The sequence below is a fragment of the Bufo gargarizans genome, chromosome 5 (genome assembly GCF_014858855.1).
Source record: "Bufo gargarizans isolate SCDJY-AF-19 chromosome 5, ASM1485885v1, whole genome shotgun sequence".
Classification (NCBI taxonomy): domain Eukaryota; kingdom Metazoa; phylum Chordata; class Amphibia; order Anura; family Bufonidae; genus Bufo; species Bufo gargarizans.
Window position 1 is genome coordinate 234900057 of NC_058084.1, and position 24051 is coordinate 234924107.

Below are 24051 nucleotides of genomic sequence, written 5' to 3' on the forward strand. Positions count from 1 at the left end.
AGCTTATCCTAGTGGTATATCACAATTTGATACACTGCCATCTGTTCACTTAGTCTATGGTTTAATTATTCTAATCTCCCTATTACCCCCAGATCTGTGTCTGTCTAGGATTGGCGCTCACCAGTGTTTTTTTGCTACAAATGTTTTATGAATATATAACCAGCCATGGTACAACTGAATAGCTAGTCTGCTTAGTTAGGCAGTGATGATTCCTCTATTCAGTGTATAATTGTGCAGGTTTGCATTTCATCAGCTTTGGGAAGCTGTGTAGCAAGTGGAGGTATGCTGGATAATCCAACTAGATATATAGTAAATACTCACGATTGTTCTGCATTGTATCTCTGCAGAGGTTGTTACCTAGCTTTCGTACACTGCTAAATTGCAAATGTGCCTAGTTATGTAGTGATAAATCCCTTCATATAGCTAGACCATATTGCCATACAGGGTCCTGGAAGAGACCTCTGAATGGACAGATACCTGTGCCTATCTCTCTTTGTTCAACTATTGGGGGTCAGCCATATGCCATATGCCATGTTGGGAGCTGGCCGACAAGATTACCCATTCATTACAGATTAGAGTGATTGTTTCTTTACTATATATGTAATCTCTTTTATCACTATATAGTTAAAGTGTAACCGTCATGTTTTCATCCAAAAAATAATTTCAGCATATGTTACTGCTGCAGCAGCATTATGCATAAAGTAATCTTTAGTTTCTTCAAATACCACTGTTTTCCTTGAGTTTTTCCCTTAGTTATGGCTGTTTAAACATTTACAATATGAGGACCTTCTCAAGATGGCTTCTCTGCCAATTCTCTGAGGCCAAAACTGCTTTTCTCACTTCCGTTACACACTTGCTGCAGCTTCCTGGCACCAATCAGATTGGATTACTAAGAGACACGCCTCCTCACTCTGAAGCTTAATGCAGGCATGCAGTGTGAAGGACCGCCCCTCTGTCTATCTATCTGTCTTCTTAGCCGGAGACAGACAAGCTATAGCAACTGTCTTTTAAAGGGTTTCTACCACTTAGTTTTCACATAATTAGCTTTCAGACACTAGCGATCCGCTAGTGTCTGCTGTGCCAAACAATCCTAATATAATAGCTTTTGGGGCAGCCGTTTCGCTAAAAAAAGAACTTATATTGATATGCTAATGACCCTCTAGGTGCTATGGGGGCGTCATTAGCACCTAGAGGATCAGTCTACCTTCACAAAATGCCGCCGCCTTTACCAGTAGGTGCTGCATTTCCCACCCTAGTCTTATACTCAAGTAGATAATTTGAGCCGATGACGTTATAGTGCTCCATCGGCGCAGGCGCAGTGGAGATGTCTGAGCAGGGAAGCGGTCGGAAATTCACTGCGCATGCGCCGAATACAGACGCGCACGGCGCATGCGCGAGAATTCGTCCGCTTGATCGCATTCCGGAGGAGATGGGCGGGGTGGAGGGACGCGCTGGGCGGCGCCATTTTGTGAAGGTAGACCGATCCTCTAGGTCATGGATGTCAAACTCATGGCCCTCCAGATGTTGCAAAACTACAACTACCATCATTCCCTGATAGCTGTAGTATGCCCAGGCATGATGGGAGTTGTAGTTTTGCAACAGCTGGAGGGCCACGAGTTTGACATCCCTGCTCTAGGTGCTAATGACGCCCCCATAGCACCTAGAGGGTCATTAGCATATCAATATAAGTTCTTTTTTTAGCGAAACGGCTGCCCCAAAAGCTATTATATTAGGATTGTTTGGCAGAGCAGACACTAGCGGATCGCTAGTGTCTGAAAGCTAATTATGTGAAAACGAAGTGGTAGAAACCCTTTAAGGGAGCAGTGGAAAGGGACAGGAGACATTAATGAAAGCTGTTATTATAAGGTAATTACAGATCTTTTGACAATCATTGACAGAATAACTCAGGTATACATGCCTAGCTCTAATAAACTAGCAAATAGAAAAAAATATGACAGTTAGGCCTCGTTCACACTTCAGTGTTTGGTCAGTGATTTCCATCAGTGATTTGTGAGCCAAAACCAGGTGCAGCTCTAAACATAGAACAGGAGCAGATCTCTCCCTTCTACCTAATGTCTATGGAGGCTCCACTTCTGGTTTTGGCTCACAAATCACTGATGGAAATCACTGACCAAACACTGAAGTGTGAACTAGGCCTTACACTTTAACATTTTAATCACTTAACGTTTGTCTGAGACTATTTTATTCTCGGATCTTAGAATCCATTATTTAAAAAAAAACACCATGAGATACATTCCCACAATGTATCAGGGTGTTGTGTGTAATTTAGACAACAAATATGCCCCAACACCATCCAAAAGAAGTTATTATCCAGCTTTCCCAGCCTGTACAATGGCAAAACAGCCGACATATGAATTGGTAAATCCTTTCTATTGTAAAATACCTATCTAGATTTGCTATCTAGTTGCCTGGCAGCTGAGTAAGATTCTCAGTGACAAATCTTAAATTCTGTAACATAGCTAGATAGATATTTTTCAGGATCCCGGGTAACAAAGTAAATGGACCTACACATATAATAGTGACCACAAAATAAGTCTAACTAAATAAATCCCTTCCTCACTTCTAAATAGTATCATAGCTAAACAAAGAAAATTTCCCCAAAAACGTAACCTTTATAGGTAAATAAAAATAAAAAACTAACATTTGATGAGTAGCCCAATGGTGCAACACCATAATTTTATCCCTGGGAGCCCCCACCTAAAGCGGGTTTTGCACCACTGGGGTTATCAGGGACTGGTAGTTTTTATTTTTGTTTAGCAATAAAATAACTATTGTTTATCTGTGATTTCTCTGTAATAGTTTCCATTGGTGAATTGTGACCTCCTGATAGCCCACTGATAAGGTTATGTGAGTTTAGTGCCATAGCGTGGAAGACTTGCATTTCAGGCCATGTGGAACTGTAATAGAGACTGCAGAATACTAAATTTACCAAGATAAATCCCTTTACTCACTTCTAATTAATTTATTCATAAAATCAGAGGATGCAAAGACAATTCATAACATACAAAAAAAAAACTGTACAGTAGTAGATAAAATGCAAAAGAAAATAAAAAATGGCACCCCATTTTTACAGGATGCTATTTTGTTTTATTTGTTTCCATTTTATCTACTCTTTACTGTTGTATTTTGTTCTACTGTATTTTACAAAGTTCTTCATCTCCTGGTCATATTAAAAAAATAGCATTTATTACCCTATTTTTGCTGCCAAATATTGGGGCACTTAAGAGCCACTACATGTATATGATATAAAAGAAAATGTGATCAGGAAAACTTTCCATGATCCAGTTAAAATGCTCATGTGCCCACTGCAGGCATGTTCGATGGTTGATAGAGGACAGTATAAGTACTCTGACCAATCTGTAGCTACACCGTCTTATATTCAGCAAGTTGTGATACTATTTTGGAGTGTATCTGGCAGAAGTTCGCCCAGCCAAATAACTATGCAGGGCTGTGCTGGGATGGTTGCCATGCTGACCTGTCAAGTGCTGGCAGGTTGATCTATCAGTGTGATTGGTGGCTGAATCAATCAGGTTTTTGACTCCAAACCTAGAGTGTCCAAACCTATAGTTAGCCAAGGGATTTAAGGCTGTCGATTCCCAATTGACTTATCTGTTATTTCATTTGAACCAAGGATCTATCTATACCGTGTGACTTCCTATGGACTTTTCTGGTTAACTGACTACTGGCTTGTTTTTGGATTTACCATGTGGCTGCTGTTCCTAATTATATACACTCTTTTGGTAACTGACCTTGGCCTGCCTTTGGATTAACATCTTGTGTACTGCATTGACATTAGTGTGCACCAATAAACTTTGGTTCCTAGCAGCAAAGTCTATCTGGCCTTGCAAAGGGCTCTAGTGAAGAACCTAGGGGTAGCCTTAGTTTCCTACCACCCAGAATGATTTTGGAAGGAGGGTAGCAATTTTAGTGTCTACTGCCTGTGGTCCAGATGCTGATCTTAGTACTTCCTAACAGTATCTATGGGAATATTTGCCAATTCATCCAAAGGAGTATTGGTAAGGTCAGACACTGATGTTGGGCCAGGCTCACACTCTCCATTCTAGTTCATCTTAAAGGTGTTCAATGGAGTTGAGTTCAGAGGTCTTTGCTGGCCACCAAGTTCTTCAACACCAGACTCATGCAACTATGTTTTTATGGACCTTGCTTTGTGTACTGGGGAGCAGTCACACTGGACAAGAAAGGGACATTCCCTAAACTGTTTCCACAAAGCTGGAATCACACAATTGTCCAAAATGGTTTGGTATGCTGAAGAATTAAGAGGTCTCTTCCATGGAACTAAGGGTCCTGGGCCAACCCCTGTAAAACATCTCCATAACATTATTTTTCATTCATCAAATTTTACAACTAATTAGTTTGTTGTGAAATAACTTGACTGGCTCACACAGAGTCCTGACCTCAACCTCATTATACAAATTTGGTTTAAACTAGAACGAAGAGCCAGGTCCTCTCATCCAACATCAATGTAAGATGTCACAAATGTAAACATTCCTATAAACACACTGCAAAATACTGTTAAAAGCAGAATATGTTTTAGCAACAAAGGGGGACCAACTCCAGACTAATGCTTATGGATTTAGAATGGAATGTCCTAAAACCTACTGACTGTCAATCAATATTTTTTTCCCAATACTTTTGTCCATATGGTATTTATGTATATACAGTGAGGAACAGAAGTATTTGAACACACTGTGATTTTGAAAGTTCGCCAATTTAGAAATCATGGAGGGGTCTGAAATTCACATTGTAGGTGCATTCCCACTCTGAGAGATACAATAAAAAAAATTTAAATAAAAAACTGGAAATCACATTGTATTGATTTTTAAAGAATTTATTTGTCTTGCACTACTGAACATAAGTATTTGAAGACCTGAGAAACAGCAAGAATTCTGCCTCTGAAAGACCTTACTGTGCCTTTAAAAAGTCCACCTCTATTCCACTCATTAATCTAACTTAGTAGCACCTGTGTGAGCTCTTTAAAGACACCTGTCCATCCCACAGTCAGTCAGACGCCAACTACTACCATGGGCAAGACCAAAGAACTGTCAAAAGACACCAGAGACAAAATTGTGGACCTCCCCAAGGATGGAAAGGGCTACGGAGCAATTACCTAGCAGCTTGGTGAAACTAGATCAACTGTTGGAGCAATTGTTAGAAAAAGGAAGAGGCTAAAGACGACTGTCAGTCTCCCTCGGACTGGGGCTCCATGCAAGATCTCACCTCGTGGGATATCACTGATGATAAGAAAGGTGAGGAATGAACCCAAAACTACAAGTGATGAGCTGGTCAATGACATGAAGAGAGCTGGCACCACAGTTTCAAAGGTCACTGTCGGTAGAACACTACGCTGTCATGGTTTCAAATCATGCATTGTACGGAAGGTTCCCCTGCTCAAGTCATCACATCTCCAGGCACGTCTCAAGTTTGCCAATGACTATCTGGATGACCCGGAGTCGTGTGGTCAGAGGAGATCAAAGTAGAACTTTTTGGTCTAAACTTCACTCGTCGTGTTTGGAGGAAAAAGAAGGATGAGTTACATCCCAAAAACACCATCCCTACTGTGAAGCATGGGGGTGGTAACATTATGCTTTGGGGTGCTTTTCTGTTAAGGGGACAGGACGACTGCACTGTATTAAGGAGAGGATGAATGGGGCCATTTATTGTGAGATTTTGAACAACAATCTCCTTCCCTCAGTCAGAGCATTGAAGAAGGGTCGTGGCTGGGTCTTCCAACATGATAACAACCCGAAGCACACGCCAGGATAACCAAGGAGTGGCTCTGTAAGAAGCATATCAAGGTTCTGGAGTGGCCTAGCCAGTCTCCAGTCCTAAATCCAATAGAACATCTTTGGAGGGAGCTGAAACCTTCGTGTTGCTCAGTGACAGCCCCAAAAACTGACAGATCTAGAGGAGATCTGTGTGGAGGAGTGGGCAAAAATGTGGAGGAGTGTACAAACCTGGTCAAGAACTACAGGTGAAACTCGAAAAATTAGAATATCGTGCAAAAGTCAATTTATTTCAGTAATGCAAATTAAAAGGAATTGCATGCAGCTTAAAATTTGAATTTTGTGAAAACGTTCAATATTCTAGGCTCAAAGTGTCACTCTAGTCAGCTAATTAATCCCTACCCCCTGAGCAAAGGGTACTTAAAAATGTAGACTTTGGGGTTTCATAAGCTGTTAGCCATAATCATCCAAATTATAACAAATAAAGGCTTGAAATATCTCGCTTTGCATGTGATGAGTCTATCTCATATATTAGTTTCACCTTTTAAGTTGCATTACTGAAATAAATTAACTTTGCACGATATTCTAATTTTTCAAGTTTTACCTGTACAGGAAACATTTGAGCTCTGTAATTGCAAACAAAGGCTTCTGTACCAAATATTAACACTAATTTTCTCAGGTGTTCAAATACTTATGTTCAGCAGTGCAAGACAAATACATTATTTAAAATTCATACAATGTGACTTTGTGAATTTTTTTATTTTTTTTATTCTGTCTCTCAGAGTGGGAATGCACCTACAATGTGAATTTCAGACCCCTTAAATGACTTTTAAGTGGGAGAACTTCGCAGGGTGTTCAAATACTTCTGGTCCTCACTGTATGTGCATGTGTGTGTATAGATATGTATACACTTGTAGTATTTTCCGAAACACTACCTGTACCACAAGTCACATCAGAAAGGCAGCGGGAGATTAACAAATGGCTCAAGAACTGGTGTAAGAAGGAGGGGTTTGGGTGTCACGCCGGACGGGATATCAGAGATACAGATAAACCAGCAAACCAGGCTCTAGGCGAGAAGCAGGGGAAGGGTCACCTCCTAGCAAATCCCTGACTTATCTCCCTGCTCTGCTCAGCCCGCATTCAAACCTAGATGGTGGGAATGATGTGTCCCTGGGCTAAAACACCCTAAATTCCCTGAGATGGTGAAAAGGGGTATAGGAGCAGCCTGCTCGCACAGAACCTGGATGGGAGAGATGACACCAACACAACCAAGATAGTAAATAACAAAGACCAAAACCACACTTATCTTTTCTGAGCTGGAACAGACAACCTTCCTTCCTTGCTTGCTTCCAAGGCCAGAATGATTTCTATAACCCACTCAGAGCACTGGGATGGAGTGCTATTTAACCCCTTAGGACTCAGCCCTATTTCACCTTAAGGACTTGGCCATTTTTTGCAAATCTGACCAGTGTCACTTTAAGTGCTAATAACTTTATAAAACGCTTTGACTTACCCAGGCCGTTCTGAGATTGTTTTTTCATCACATATTGTACTCCACGACACTGCTAAAATTGGGTCAAAAAAGTGAATTTTTTTGCATAAAAAAATACCATATTTACCAAACATTTTGAAAAATTAGCAAATTTCATAGTTTCAGTTTCTCTACTTCTGTAATACATAGTAATACCCCAAAAAATTGTGATGACTTTACATTCCCCATATGTCTACTTCATGTTTGTAGCATTTTGGGAATGATATTTTTTTTGGGGGGGGGATGTTACATAGCTTTGAAGTTTAGAAGCAAATTTTGAAATTTTTCAATAATTTTCCAAATCCCACTTTTTATGGACCAGTTCAGGTTTGAAGTCAATTTGTGAGGCTTACATAATAGATACCATCCAAAAATGACCCCATTCTAGAAACTACACCCCTCAAGGTATTCAAAACTTGTTTTAAAAACTTTGTTAACCCTTTAGGTCTGCCACAGGACTTCATGGCAAATGGACAAGAATTTCGATTTTTGGGAAAATTTTCCAATATAATCAATTTTTTCCAGGAAAAAAACAAGGGTTAACTGCCAAACAAAACTCAATATGGGTTGCCCTGATTCTGTAGTTTGCAGAAAAACCCCATATGTGGTCGTAAACTACTGTTTGGCCAAACGGGAGGACATAGAAGAAGGGGAACACCATATGGGTTTTGCAAGGCAGATTTTGCAGGACTGGTTTTGTTTATACCATGTCCCATTTGAAGCCCCCCGTTGCACCCCTAGAATAGAAATCTCAAAAAAAGTGACACCATCTAAAAAAGTACACCCCTCAAGGTATTCAAAACTGGGTTTACAAACATTGTTAACCCTTTAGGTGTTCCACAAGAGTTAATGGCAGATGGAGAAACAATTTAGAAATTTCTATGTTTAATTTTTTTTTCCATTTTAACCCTTACTTTATTACTGGAAAAAATGGGTTAACAGCCAAACAAAACTCAAAGTGGGTTGCCCTGATTCTGTAGTTTGCAGAAACACCCTATATGTGGTCGTAAACTACTATTTGGCTAAACGGCAGGAAATAGAAGAAGGAGAACGCAATATGGTTTTTGGAAGGCAGATTTTGCTGGACTGGTTTATTTACACCATGTACCCTTTCAAGCCCCCTGATTCACTCCTAGAGTAGAAACTCCATAAAAGTGACCCCATCTAGGAAACTATGGGGTAAGGTGGTTGTTGTTTTGGGACTATTGTAGGGGTAAATATGATGATTTTTGGTTGCTCTATATTACACTTTTTTGAGGCAAGGTAACAAAAAATGTTACTTCTAAAATTGTTTCTACATTCGCAATTTAGTTTTCTGGAACACCTAAAGGGTTAACATCGTTTTTAAAGTAACTTTTGAATACCTTGGGGGGTGTCGTTTCTTAAATGGGGTCACTTTTTTGGAGTTTCTAGTCTAGGCTACATCAGGGGGGGCTTCTAATGGGACATGGTGTAAAAAAAAACAGTCCATCAAAATCTGCCTTCCAGAAACCATATGGAGTTCCCTTCGTTCTATGCCCTGATGCGTGGCTATATAGCCATTTACGACCACATATGGGGTGTTTCTGCAAACTACAGAATCAGGGCAATAAATATTTAGCTTTGTTTGGATGTTAACCCTTGCTTTATTACCGAAAAAAAGGATTCAAATGGAAATTTTGCCCAAAAATTGGTGTTTTGGCACAGTTTTTATTTCATACTTTTAACGCTGTTCATCCGAGGGGTTTGGTCAAATGTTATTTTTATAGAGCAGATTCTTACGGACGCGGCGACACCTAATATGTCTATATTTTCAAATTTATTTGGATTTTAAACTGTATTATCATTTTAGGAACCAACAAAAATATTTTAGTATCTCCATAGCCTGGGAGCTACAGTTTTTTTTTTTTTTTGTTGGGCGACTATCTAATGTAGGGGCTTATTTTTTGCGGGATGAGATGGCGGTTTTATAGGCACTAATTGGGGGTGCAGATGACATTTTGCTCGCTCGCTATTACACTTTTCCTGATGTTAGGTGACAAAAAAATTGCTTTTTTTCCACTTTTTTAACGCTGTTCATCCGGGGGGTTGGGTTAAATGTTATTTTTATAGAGACGATTGTTAGGCACGCGACGGTGCCCAATATGTATGGCTCTCAGACTTTGAAGACACTAAGCAGGCATCCTAAAACTGTGGCCCTCACGATGTTGTAAAACTACAATTCCCACCATGCCCTGCTGATGACTGTAGGTTGTCTGGGCATGCTGGGAGTTATTGTTTTACAACATCTGGAGGGCCGCAGTTTGAGGATGCCTGCACTAAAACTAATATTTTTTTGGGGAAAAAAAAGTGTGTCTCCAAAGTCAGAGAGCCATCGTTTTTTATGTTCTCTAGGGGACTGTTGGGGATTATAAAAATGTTGTACTCCATGGAAGTGTGATACTCCCTGAAGCAATCCATAACGCAGAAGCCCGGATGATCGGGGCAAGTATCACACTGAGTGGTGGTGTCCTTCCGTATCCCCCTCTTGTGACACACTCTGCATCTTTTTTGGGTTCGTCCCTTCTTTCCAGTATGGGGGACCACACCTGGAAAGTGTTGGCCAGGGAAGATCCTGGCGCCTCCAGTTCCCTAGGTACTCCGGCCTGCTCTTTCACGGTCCGAAAAGATCAGGTCTTTGAGGACTACCTCATAGAATTGGAGGAACTTGCCTGTGCTGCCAGCGCTTCAGGATAGTACAAAAGAATTGTACAAGGCAACCTGTACCAAGTAGACCGCAACTTTTTTGTACCATGGGTTTTGCGCCTGGCATTATATGGCTTGAGGACTTGATCAGAGAGATCAACTCCTCCCATATGCCGATTGTAGTCGACGATACAATCGGGCTTGAGGACCGTTGCCGCGGTACCTCGCACAGAGACAGGGGTGGTGCTGTTACCGTGGATTGTGGACAGCATAAGGACATCCCTCTTGTCCTTATACCTGACCAGCAACAGGTTTCCACTGGTAAGTGCACGGGTCTCACCCCTGGGGATAGGTACCTGGAGGGGGTGGGCAGGGAGGCCGTGTTGATTTTTCCGCACGGTCCCACAAGCGAACATGGATCTGGCGGCAAGGGACCTGAACAAGGAAATGCTGGTATAAAAGTTATCCACGTACAAGTGGTAACCCTTATCCAGCAGTGGGTACATAAGGTCCCACACGAGTTTCCCGCTAACACCCAGAGTGGGGGGATATTCTGGGGGTTGAATACGGGAATCTCGCCCCTCGTACACACGAAATTTGTAAGTGTACCCTGAGGTACTCTCACAAATTTTGCATAGCTTCACTCCATACCTCGCCCGCTTTGTGGGAATGTATTGGCGGAAACGGAGTCTCCCCTTGAATGCAACGAGAGACTCATCAACCGCGACCTCCCTTCCAGGTACGTAGGCCTGCTCAAATTTGGCCCCGAAATGATCGATGACCGGCCGTATCTTATACAGATGGTCATGGGCAGGATCACCTCGGGGGGGACATGCTGCATTATCGGAATAATGCAGACATTTACGGATGGCCTTAAACCGGGGACGTGTCATGACCATACTGTAGAGTGGGGTCTGGTATAGGACGTTCCCACTCCAGTATTGCCTGACAATGGGTTTTTGCACTAGACCCATATGCAGCACAAGGCCCCAAAATGTCCTGGTGGGGGGGGGGGGGGGCAAGTGGCAGGGGGGGTCTGGGGTTTGAAAGCTGAAACAAAGAAAGTTTAGAATAAAAGTGCTTTTTTTTTTTTCCTAACTTTTCCCTTCTTTCCCTGTCTAACGGTGCCTCTCCCTCACTGACCCAAACCTACCTGGATGGCGATGGGTCCAGGAGGGTAATGGATTACAATTAGGGGGACGCAGGAGCTGGTGCTGGACGGTGCTGCAGGGTGCTCGTGCAGAACAGGAAGAGGAGAGAGGAGCGAAGGAAGTTTGAATCTCGCGCCTCTCTCCCCTGCACCAATCAGCACCCTGGACAGCAGGCATCAGCGCCATGGCCAGCACCGCCTCTCCCAGATGCACGGACTGTGATTGGCATTGTGTAATCACGCCACTGATTACAGTCTTTTTCCGGTTCATCGGGTCACCGGAGACCTGAATGGACCGGAAACGCAGAAAACCGCAGGTCTGAATTGAGCTGTGGTTTTCTGCGATCGCCGATACGGGGGGTCAAATGACCTCCCCCTCGCGTTGTTACAGGATGCCGGCTGATTGATTTCAGCCGGCATCCTGTTCCGATTAACCCCCACGGCGCCGGAATCACGACTTAAAGCCATGACGCATACCAGTACGTCATGGATCCTTAAGGACTCGGGAAACATGCTGTACGTCATGCGTCCCTAAGGGGTTAAACTAATGACCCCACCCAGGGAGGCGGATCCAGCACGGCTCCAAAACAAAACACCAAACACGTGCTTCTATTCTGGCCGACCTCTGCACATAGTCAGAGCAGGGCATGACAGTACCCCCCTTCTACAGGTGACCTCCGGACACCCCGGACCAACCTTATCCGGATGGGATCTATGAAAAGCCCTCACCAGTCAGCTGGCGTTGACATCCAGCGCCAAAACCCACATCTTCTCCTCAGGGCCGTATCCCCTCCAGTGTACCAGGTATTGAAGGGAACCCCAAAGAATTCTAGAGTCGAGAATCCTGGAGATCTCAAACTCCAAGTTGCCATCGACCAGAACAGGAGGAGGAGGCAATGGCGATGGTTCCACCGGTTTCACGTATTTCTTCAGTAAAGACCTGTGGAACACATCATGGATCCTCCAAGTCTGCGGAAGATCCAGCCGAAACGCTAAAGGATTGATCACCGCAGATATTTTGTACGGACCAATACATCTTGGACCCAGTTTCCAATATGGCACTCTCAATTTGATATTTTTAGTGGACAACCACACCAGATCACCCACACACAGGTCCGGACCAGTCACACGTCTCTTGTCAGCCATTCGTTTATACCTCTCACCCATTTTCTCCAAATTCCCTTGGATCCTCCGCCAGATGGAGGATAAGGCAGAAGAAAATCTCTCCTCCTCTGGCATCCCAGAAAAGGTACCACTGAGGATGAAAACCGTATGCGCCAAAAAATGGCGACTTACCCGTGGACCCCTGCCTACGGTTATTCAACGCAAACTCTGCTAGGGACAAAAATGAGGACCAGTCCTCCTGATTCTCAGCCACAAAGCACCTCAAGTTGGTCTCCAGGTTTTGATTAGTACGCTCCGTCTGACTATTCGACTGCGGATGAAAAGCCGAAGAGAATGAAAGTTGAATGCCAAGCCGAGAGCAGAACACCCTCCAAAACCTGGAGACAAACTGCGTGTCCCTATCAGAGACCACATCCGAAGGAATACCATGCAATTTCACAATATTATCCACAAAAATCTGCGCAAGAGTCTTGGCGTTAGGCAGACTGGTTAAAAATATAAAGTGAGCAATTTTACTGAAACGGTCAACTACCACCAAAATCACTGTTCTCCCGGAGGAACTCGGCAGATCCGTAATAAAGTCCATAGACAAATGCGTCCAAGGACGAGACGGAATAGACAATGGAAGAAGTGAACCAGCCGGTCGAGTATGAGCAACCTTTGACCAAGCACAGGTTTCACAAGCTGTCATGTAATCCTCAATGTTTTTACGTAACCCGGGCCACCAGAACCTCCGGAACACAAGATCAAAGGTCTACTTACCACCAGGATGTCCAGCAAGGACGGTATCGTGATGTTCCTTGAACACCTTGTACCGCAGGCCCTCAGGAACAAACAACCTCCCTGGGGGACAAGAACCAGGAGCCCCCTCCTGGGCTCCCAACAACTCCATCTCCAATTCAGGGTACAGAGCGGAGACCACCACCCCATCCGCTAAAATCGACGCAGGATTCTCTGAATCACCTCCCCCAGGAAAGAGGAAAGCTGCGAGACAAGGCATCTGTCTTGACGTTCTTAACCCCCGGGCGAAAGGTATCCACAAAGTTGAACCTGGTAAAAAACAGTGACCATCTGGCCTGTCTAGGTTTCAGACGCTTGGCAGATTGCAGGTAAGCCAAATTCTTATGGTCTGTATATACCGAAACGGGGTGAGACGCCCCTCCAACCAGTGACGCCATTCCTCAAAGGCTAACTTGATAGCCAACAACTCTCTATCTCCAACATCATAATTCCTCTCGGCAACCGAGAGCTTCTTGGAGAAAAAGGCACACGGGACCCATTTGCCAGGGGATGAACCCTGTGACAGCACCGCTCCAACCCCCACTTCTGATGCATCAACCTCCACTACGAATGGCTGAGAAACACCCGGCTGCACCAGAATGGGAGCAGACTCTAAACGCTCCTTAATAGCCGAAAAGGACTGCAATGCCTCATCCGACCAGACAGACGTCGGCACCCTTCTTAATCAGGTCAGTTAGAGGTTTTACTATGGTAGAATAGTTTGAAATTAATTTTCTATAATAATTCGTAAACCCCAAGAACCGCATCAAAGCTTTCTGAATCTCTGGTCGGTCCCATTCCAGAACCGCCCGGACCATTTTGCGGTCCATACGAAAACCAGAATCAGAAAGCAGATATCCCAAGAATGGAAGCTCTTGCACCGCAAACAAGCATTTCTCCAATTTGGCATACAATTTATTCTCCCGAAGGATCGTCAAAACCTGTCTCACATGATCCTGATGGGTCTTCAGATCAGGAGAGTAAATTAAAATTTCATCCAAGTAAACTACTATGAACCTCCCCACCAAATGATGAAAAATGTCATTGACGAATCGCTGAAATACTGCTGGCGCGTTCGTCAACCCAAAAGGCATAACCAGGTTCTCAAAATGACCCTCCTGCGTATTGAAGGCCGTTTTCCACTCATCCCCCTCCTTGATTCTGATCAGATTGTAGGCCCCTCTCAAATCCAACTTGGAGAACACCTTGGCTCCAACAATCTGATCAAAAAGGTCAGAGATCAAAGGCAAGCGATATGGATCCCGGACCGTAATACGGTTCAATTCCCGGAAATCCAAACACGGTCTCAGCGATCCATCCTTTTTTTTTTTTTTACAAAGAACAAACCTACTGCCACTGGAGACTTAGATGGCTTAATATGACCTTTTGCCAAACTCTCGGCGATATACTTTCGCATGACCTCTCTTTTGGGTTGAGAGAGGTTGCAAAGTCGAGACTTTGGCAACTTAGCCCCTGGGATGAGATTAACTGGACAATCATAGTCACGATGAGGGGGCAATTCCTGAGCCCCACCCTCCGAAAAGACATCCGAAAAATCTGAGAGGTACTGAGGTAAAACCGTAGTGGACACACCAGAGATAGATGTGTAATGCTAGAAGACTGGCACTCTCAACACGTGGAGTCGTATGGTTTAAATGCAGATCACAAAATTTATTGATAAGTACATAAAAGGTTAAAAAACTAAAAATGTGTTAATACATACACTAACAGTAAATTGTTACAGTATGGTACCAGTGATAGCAAAAATATCAAGGTCATATATTTGATTGCTCTATATCACAGATCAATCCTTATAATAGTCCACAGTTAAATGCCTATAAAGGAAAAATGGAAAGGGGAATAGAAAAAAGGAAAGTCCTCCTTCTTCTTCTCCTTAGCGAGGAATAATGTCCACTGGCATAGAATCAATAGTCCAGTTATAATAAACTTTAAGTGTAATTTTTCTTTTTCTTTCTTATGCAAACTTTGTAATTTGGCAATTAGAGTGTGCCTAGTAATAACCCACTATGTGGGCTTACCTTTCCTTCGTGCCGGTCAGTCGCTCAGATGTTTCGGGGCCCGCTGAGAGCCGGCGTCCCGGCTGTTACTTGATCAGCGTCCCACGTGGATTCAGAGACAAGTTCATCGCTCCGGAAGTGACGTATCGGCACTCAGGATTACGTTCGTTGATTATTTCTTCCGATTTTGTTAGGCTCAAGATTTAGTTGTTACAGCCAATATAGAGTTTACAGTGCACTGTAAACTCGATATTGGCTGTAACAACTAAAGCTTGAGCCTAAGAAAAAAAAATGAAAACGGAACAACGGCCACGGATGCACACAACGGTCGTGTGCATGAGGCCTTAAGTGAATACCATGAGCAATGTGAGTGAGACTCCTTTGAGAAAGAGGGGAAGAATCAATTGCAAAAACCTGAATCTCTTTTTCTAAATTGCAAGTACTTAGACCCAGATTTTGAAGAAAAAGGAAGTCAATTAGGTTTACCCCAGCACCACAGTCAAGGAATACTTCAACAAAAATTTCTCTTGACTCTAGCGCCACCCTAGCTGGAAGGAGAAATGGGAATTGCAGGGAGCTTGCATACCTACCTGCTCTACCACACCATTCACACCACCAAGAGTCAGGAAAGATATTTTTATTTTTTTCCTCTTCTACTTGCGGTTTAACAAAAGGACAAGCCAAAACAAAATGACCACTTTTCCCACAGTAGTAACACAGTTTGTGCAATCTCCTCAAGTTTCTACTATCAGAACGGCAAGAAACCTGACCCGGCTGCATGGGTTCCTCCGCTACCCCAGAGTTACCTGTAACATCACCCGGGGAGGCAGTCGAGACGAAACCACTCACAGAAGGGATCCCTTGCGCGGAGGGAGCCCTACTCCTTTCTCTTATACGTCTATCTAACCGTACTGCTAAAGACATAGCATTCTCCAAAGAAAAAGCAAGGGCATCTTTCAATCTCACAGATAACCCCTGACAAAACTGACTACGTAACGCGGGATCATTCCACTTTGATTCGGTCGCCCATCTCCTAAACTCAACACAGTTAAGCCTCTGCAGAATTTTCACCCTGAAATAGATTACGTAATCTCGATTCCGCCATCGAGACCCGGTCTGGGTCATCGTAGATCAATGCCAGGGCCTTAAAAAACTCCTATACCGGCCGGAGGGCCCCGAGAACCGGGTGGCAGAGAAAAGGCCCAGGATTGCGTGTCCCCCTTAAGCAAAGAAATGACTATACCTACCCTCTGACTTTCATCACCAGAAGACGATGGACGCAGACGAAAATATAATTTGCAAGACTCTCTAAAACGGATAAAATCATCCGTACCCCCTGCAAATCGATCAGGAAGAGCAACTTTAGGCTCCACATAAATTTGACCTCCTCCTGATGCCAGAGCATTCTGACACTGTGTGACCGAACCACGTAGCTCCGCAACCTCTAGGGATAGCCCCTGCATGCGGTTAACTAACGTATCAATTGACGCTATCACAAAAAACCACTGAGCAATGACAGTCAAAGTTTGGCGGGTTATAATGTCACGCCGGACGGGATATCAGAGATACAGATAAACCAGCAAACCAGGCTCTAGGCGAGAAGCAGGGGAAGGGTCACCTCCTAGCAAATCCCTGACTTCTCTCCCTGCTCTGCTCAGCCCACATTCAGACCTAGATGGTAGGAATGATGTGTCCCCATGCCTGGGCTAAAACACCCTAAATTCCCTGAGATGGTGATAAGGGGTATAGGAGCAGCCTGCTCGCACAGAACCTGGATGGGAGAGATGACACCAACACAACCAAGATAGTAAACAACAAAGACCGAAACCACACTTCTGAGCTGGAACAGACAACCTTCCTTCCTTGCTTCCAAGGCCAGAATGATTTCTATATCCCGCTCAGAGCACTGGGATGGAGTGCTATTTAAACTAATGACTCCACCCAGTGCACCTGAGGGAGGCGGATCCAGTACGGCTCCAAAACAAAACACTAAACACGTGCTGCTATTCTGGCCGACCTCCGCACATAGTCAGAGCAGGGCATGACATTGGGTTCCTGGAGAACTGGGCCAACTTCGCTGTTGGCTACAGGCTCTATCGCAGGGATGGGCTGCACCTAAATGGGGAAGGTACAGCTGTTTTGGGGGAGAAGATAGCTAGAAGGTTGGAGAAGTTTTTAAACTAGGGACTGGTGGCAGAGTAATTACATTATAGGAGAGGAAGATAGTGTAGATAGACACCTGGGGTGATGGAATAAACTGGAGGAGGAATGGAAGGACGGACTAGAACAGTTCATAAGGAAAAGTGTAGGTTAAAAAATATACAAAAACCTCTTAATTGTATGTATATTAAATGCCAGAAGCCTGACTAATAAAACTGGTGAACTGGATGTAGTAATGTGTGAGGACTACGACATAGTGGGAATAACTAGCTGTGAATGGGTGGTTAACTTGCAGGGTTTCAGTCTGTTTAGAAGAGATTGTCAAACCTGGATTTGACTTTATGTAAAATACTATAAGATAAAAGTGAGGGAAATGAACATGTAGAGTCACTGTGGGTAGAAATATGTAAATAGAGAGAAAACCAATAATAGAATACTTATATATCTGTAAAGAATAAATCAAGGCAACTGGACGTACTGTAGATTTCTAGAAAACGTTTCACTCGTTCTTCCAACAAGCTTTCTCAATTCTGAGTGATTGTACAAAAAATTCTGGGAATAAATATGTAACTGAATCCACATCTGGTAATTAGACCCAGCATTGGGTAAAAGGTGTTGATTCCATTATCCTAATTGGAGTCAATAGGTGATAAAGACTTCCCAGAAAAAGGTGTCAAGACAGCATTATACGTGGCAGACAATAGATGTCTAACCCCCCCACCTCTATTCAAGCTTGGCTTCTCCATTTTTACGTAGATGGCCTCCTTCACGCCTCGTTTGTACCAATCGGCCTCCTTATCCAAAACACGTACTTGACTGTCTTCAAAGGTGTGACCTGTTCCTTTTAGATGTAAGTACACGGCTGAATCTTGACCAGAGGTTTTGGCTCTTCTATGCTGGGCCATACGCTGATGTAGTTGTTGTTTTGTTTCGCCGATAATACAGTTCTGAGCATTCCTCATTGCACTGGACTGCGTACACAATGTTGTCCATCTTGTGTTTAGGCGTTGGGTCTTTGGGGTGAACCAGTTGTTGCCTCAGTGTGTTGCTGGGTTTAAAGTACGTCCAGTTGCCTTGATTTATTCTTTACAGATATATACCATGACCTGGATAAATGAGAACCTTCACAGACAATACTGATATTAGTTTATTATAAACCTCCTAATATACCAGAGTACACAGGAAATCTACTTCTAGGGGAAATATATGAGATGGCCAATCATAGAAAGGTCGCTATTAATATGGGGGACCTCAACTACCCAGATATAGACTGGGAAACGGAAAGCTTTAGATCTCATAAAAGAAACCGGTTCTTGGCAATAACCAAAGACATTTCCCTACTGGTTCAGGACCCAACTAGAGGGACGGCCATAGTGGACTTAGTACTAATCAACAGACCTAACAGAACAACAGATGTGCAGGTTTGGCGACACCTGACAAATAGGGACCATAAAATAATAACCTTTCAATTGTCATTCAAAAGAGTGTTTCTTCAAAGAGGCACAAAAATACCAAATTTCAAAAAAGCTACACTTGACCAGCTAAGAGAGGCCATTGGCCTCACTAACTGGTACTTTGTCCTCAAAAAAAAAAAAAATATGCAGCCACAAAAAGAGATATTTTTAAAACCATCATAAACTCTAATTGTGAGAGGTACAAACTTTATGGGAATAAAAGGGTAAAGAACCCAAAAAAAAAACATGGTGTCACGGCAAAACCCTCAGCCGTGCGATGCCAGATGATGGTAGTTGCTGCTCGACCAGGGAGACAGATTTAGGGAGCAGGTCACCTCCGAGCGCATCCCTAATCTGACCCTGACTCCTAGCTGCATGAGCCGACCTTGATGGTAGGAGGGCTCATGCTCCGGAACCTCAGATCCCTACTAAACCTCCGCAGTTCCCTGAGCTAGGAGCTGGGTAGACTACCTGTTACTCCTGGACACGGAGAAACCAGAGTCTAAAGTGGCCAAGCTGGAAAAGGAACGGGAACATATACAACTTATGGCAATGGCAGGTAAATGCCACAAACACAACACTCACCTGCCACAGACACTACGCCTGGAACCCATGTGCAAGTGCTGCTATCCACTACAAAAGGACACAGTACACAACACACATCACCCAGGAACCCAGGACCATAAGGTGCAATAAACAAGCATAACACAAACACATCTTCATAACATCAAACAAGAGTTATGACCACAAAGGTGGCCCTCACTGGAGAGATAGTGAATAACCAGGAGGATGTCTCCAGCAAACCATGGCTGAAGAACCCCTCAGCTTCAGGTCTCCACAGAGGCTTTATAGCCCAAAGTGGCCACACCCACACAGACACAATGTGGGAAGGGAGTTAACCCTCCCATCACCAAACAGGGCAGTGAAGCCACTAAAAGGGGAAGTGCACAAACAACTATCACACTGCAGCTGTTACCGGCGACAACAACATGCGTGGCAACCGTGTCCTGGGAGCCGGCCAGAAGGCCAAGACACTGCCAACACATGTAAACAAAACAACACGTTGCCACGGGCAGCCACAGGCAAAGAGAAGTGTCACAGTGCACACATACATAAACCCCGTGCACACCAGACATAGAAAGTGCATACAAAGACACACACATAACCAAAGGCAACCGCACGCATACCTGTTGTCTGCGGCAACCGCACATGAGGTAAATAACTAAGTGCCCCCAGCTGCGGTTGACACAACACCCAGCAACTGCATGCGGCTCCCAAGGAGTCACGACCATGAACATGGGCGTGACACTCCCACCCCTCATAGCCCCCCCACCAAAAAAAAAAGGGGAAACTCAAAAAGGGATGGTAGAAGGGAAAAAATGGGGGAATCAGCGTGGGTACATGCAAGTCTCCCCGGGACTTTTGCCAGACCCTGGAGCAACACACAGGAACCAGGATCCGACTGCCAGCCTCTGGAGCAACACACAGGAACCAGAGACCAGCAAAGAAACAGCCCGGGGAGACCGCACTGACACTGCGTCCACTCTCTACTAACGTTCCCACTCCAGTCGCTGCCAACAGACACACCTAACCAGCACACAGCCGGAACACAAACGGAATGCTGCCAGCGAACGACCAGAGATAGGAACATAGAGAGGGACGAGGGATCACCAACACAGACACGGAAGGTAAGGTGGCGGGGAATAAGCCACCAACCGCGCCGTTAGCGGTGATCCCCAAAACGCTCTCCCTCCGGAGAACGCGCATGCACCCCACAAACCTATGGCGATGCATGCTGCACCCTCTTCCGAAGGTCACACCACGTGAGGAGCAATTGTGGTCATACTGAAACATCTTCATAGCATCAAAGGCAACCGCACGCATAACTATTGTCCATGGCAACCGCACTTGAGGCAAACGACTTAGTGCCCCCAGCTGCGGTTGACACAACACCCAGACCACGGGCAACTGCATGCGGCTCCCAAGGAGTCACGATCATGAACATGGGCATGACACATGGTGGAAAAATAGAAATGTAAACAAAGCAATAAATGACAAAAAGATAGCATTGAAATCACTAAAACAAGAGGTTAGCAACGAAGCACTGAAAAGCTATAAGGCAAAAAATAGAATATGTAAAAAAAAACTAATAAAAAAACTGGAGATTCATTGCCAAAGAGAGTAAATGGTAAAAAGTATAAATTTGAAGGTGTCAGCCCTTTACAAAATAATGAGGGAGGAGTTGCAGAGAGAGATGAGGAGAAAGCAAAGCTATTAAATATTTTTCTATTCACTGAGGAATATATACTGTCAGATGAAATGCAGAGCGTAAAAGTAAATTCCCCATTAAAAGTGGCCTACCTGACCCAGGTAGAAATGCAGCTAAAAAATAGACACATTTCATGGACCAGATGGTATACACCCCCATATCCTAAGAATTAAGTAATGTCATAGACAGGCCCTTATTTATGATATTTAATTGACAGGGTCAGTGGTGTAGCTAGAAATGACTGGGCCCCACAGCAAATGTTTGAATGGGGCCCCCCTCCCCCAGTAATTTTTTTGCAACCCTTTCCTTTCATGCTTCCCCCATTACTGTGGCTAATAAAGATCGCTCTCTCAGACCAGGCCCGGCAGCTGTTTCATCCGTGTTCTACACTGTCTATAGTGTCACTGTATATACTTTAATTGTGTAATACTGTTGAGGGGGCCCTGACAAAATCTTTTAGTCCTCCTTCTCCTGGATGGGCCCCTTTCTGGGTCAGGGCCCCAAAGCAGCTGCTTCCCCTATAGTTACGCCCCTGGACAGGGTGCATTCCACAGGATTGGTGCTTAGCACATGTGGTGCCAATATTCAAAACGGAGTCAAAAACAAGAGACGCTATTTTGGAGTAGCGCAATGTAAATAAGCAAATAACCCATATGAGCATGGCTTAATGAGGAATCGGTCATGTCAAACTAATTTAATCAGATTCTATGAGAAGGTAAGTTCTAGACTTGACTGGGATAAGTCAATGGACATCATATCTTGAATTTTCCAAAGCAATACTTGGACTGGGAGAAAATGTGTGTATTTAGGTAACTGGCTCAATGATAGAAAACAGAGGGTGGTTATTAACGTTACACACTCAGATTGGGTCAAAGTCACTAGCGTAGTACTACAGGTGTCGGTATTGGGACCTATTCTCTCCAATAATTGTATTGATGATTTTGTAGAAGGCTTGCACACTAAAATATAACTTTTTGCAGATGATACTAAACTATGTAAAGTAATTAACACAGAAGAGGACAGTATACTGTTCCAGCTGGATATGGATAGATTGGAGGATTGGGCAGAGAAGTGGCAGATGAGCAAAATTAGGGTTATTCAGTTTAGAAGAAAGGGGAGATGTAATAACCATGTATAAATATATCAGGGGTCAGTACAGAGATCTCCCCCATTATCTAATTACACACAGTACTATGACGAGAAGACATCCTCTAGTTCTACACAAACATAGGAGGGGAATCTTTACGGTGAGAGCAGTGAGGCTATGGAACTCTCTGACTGAAGAGGTGGTAATGGTGAATTCACTCAAATAGTTCAAGATGGGCCTGGATGTATTTCTGGAGTGTAATAATACTAAAGGTTATAGTTATTAGATTTTTGGAGAGGTCATTGATCCAGGAAGTATTCTGATTGACTGGAGTCAGGAAGGAATTTTATTTTCCTCCAAAGTGAGGAAAATTGCCTTCTACCTCACAGTGTGTTTTTTGTCTTCCTCTGGATCAACTTGCAGGATAACAGGCTGAAATTGAGGAACAGAGGTCTTTTTCCAGCCTTACAAGCTATGTTGCTATATTTAACTTGAAACATACCTTAGGCACCCAGTGGCATTGCGCAGCACCTGTGACGAATGTAATTGTATTTTGCGATCATCCTGTAGTATAGAGTTTTCCCACCCAGAATGTGGGATAATCACTGCACTGGTCAACACTGCTAGAGCATCTTGAATTATTGGCATTTTAAGGGCATCACATGAAGAAAGATTCCACAAAACTCCTACAAGCAATAAAACAAATGGCAATTAGGTAACAGAACTCATGGTTGTAATTTTTATTTTCTTTGCATGTTTGTTTTCACCATTTTCTTTCAATACTAAGAAAATAAATCAAATTACAAAATCTATGCATTTTAGAATAAAAATAGTTTTTTTAAAATCCCCATAAGGACACAACCTCTTTTGGCCGTCAGGAAAAGCCCCATATGTCACTTAATGGAACACAAAACACAGAATCCAAGATGCGTCAGGAAGTTTAGGCTGCATAATATCTCTTGTCTAGACACGAGGATGGCAATTTTGCTGCAAGGTGTTTCCTAGTACAGCTGTAGTAACAATAGTACCAGCTTTAGTACATACATAGGAGGACTATGACATAGTGGGAATAACTGAGACATGGCTGGATGATAGCTATGACTGGGCAGTTAATGTACAGGGTTACAGTCTGTTTAGAAAGGATCGTCAAAACCAGAGAGGGGGAGGGGGTCTGCCTTTATGTAAAGTCCTGTCTAAAGCCCTCACTCCGTGAAGATATAAGTGAGGGACATGAACATGTGGAGTCACTGTGGGTAGAGATACATGGAGCTAAGAACAATAATAAATTACTAATAGGAGTTTACTATAAACCACCTAATATACCAGAGTCCACAGAAAATCTACTACTAAATGAGATAGACAAGGCGGCAAATCATAATGAGGTGGTTATTATGGGGGACTTCAACTACTCAGATATAGACTGGGAAACTGAAACTTGTATATCTCATAAAGGAAATAGCTTCTTGGCAATAACCAAAGACAATTACCTCTCCCAACTGGTTCAGGACCCGACTAGAGGGACGGCCATACTGGACTTAGTATTAACCAATAGACCTGACAGAACAACAGACGTGCAGGTTGGGGGACACCTGGGAAATAGTGACCATAAAGTAATAACCTTCCAATTATCAATCAAAAGAGCGTTTCTACAGGGAGGAACAAAAATACCAAACTTCAAAAAAGCTAAATTTAGCCAACTAAGAGAGGCCATAGGCCTAACTAAATGGGATAAAGTCCGCACAAATAAAAATACAGCCACAAAATGGGATATCTTTAAAAGCATCCTAAAATCTCATTGTGAGAGGTACATACCGTATGGGAATAAAAGGTTAAGGAACAAAAAGAAACCAATGTGGATAAACAGAACTGTAAAGAAAGCAATAAATGACAAAAAGAAAGCATATAAAACACTAAAACAGGAGGGTAGCACGGAAGCACTGAAAAACTATAAGGAAAAAAATAGAACATGTAAAAAACAAATAAAAGCGGCCAAACTAGAGACTGAGAGATTAATTGCCAAAGAGAGTAAAACTAACCCTAAAATGTTC

The 24051-nt window shown here is 43.4% G+C and overlaps 1 protein-coding gene across 1 annotated transcript in view; it reads right to left on the bottom strand.

Annotated features, from left to right (window-relative positions):
* The window catches only part of CTNND2 (catenin delta 2), a 1220390-nt gene that overhangs the window by 738409 nt on the left and 457930 nt on the right, over positions 1 to 24051 (bottom strand). The window contains exon 11 of the mRNA XM_044295464.1: positions 22506 to 22689. Within this exon, the coding sequence (XP_044151399.1) occupies positions 22506 to 22689 (184 nt within the window). The remainder of the gene's footprint in view (positions 1 to 22505; positions 22690 to 24051) is intronic.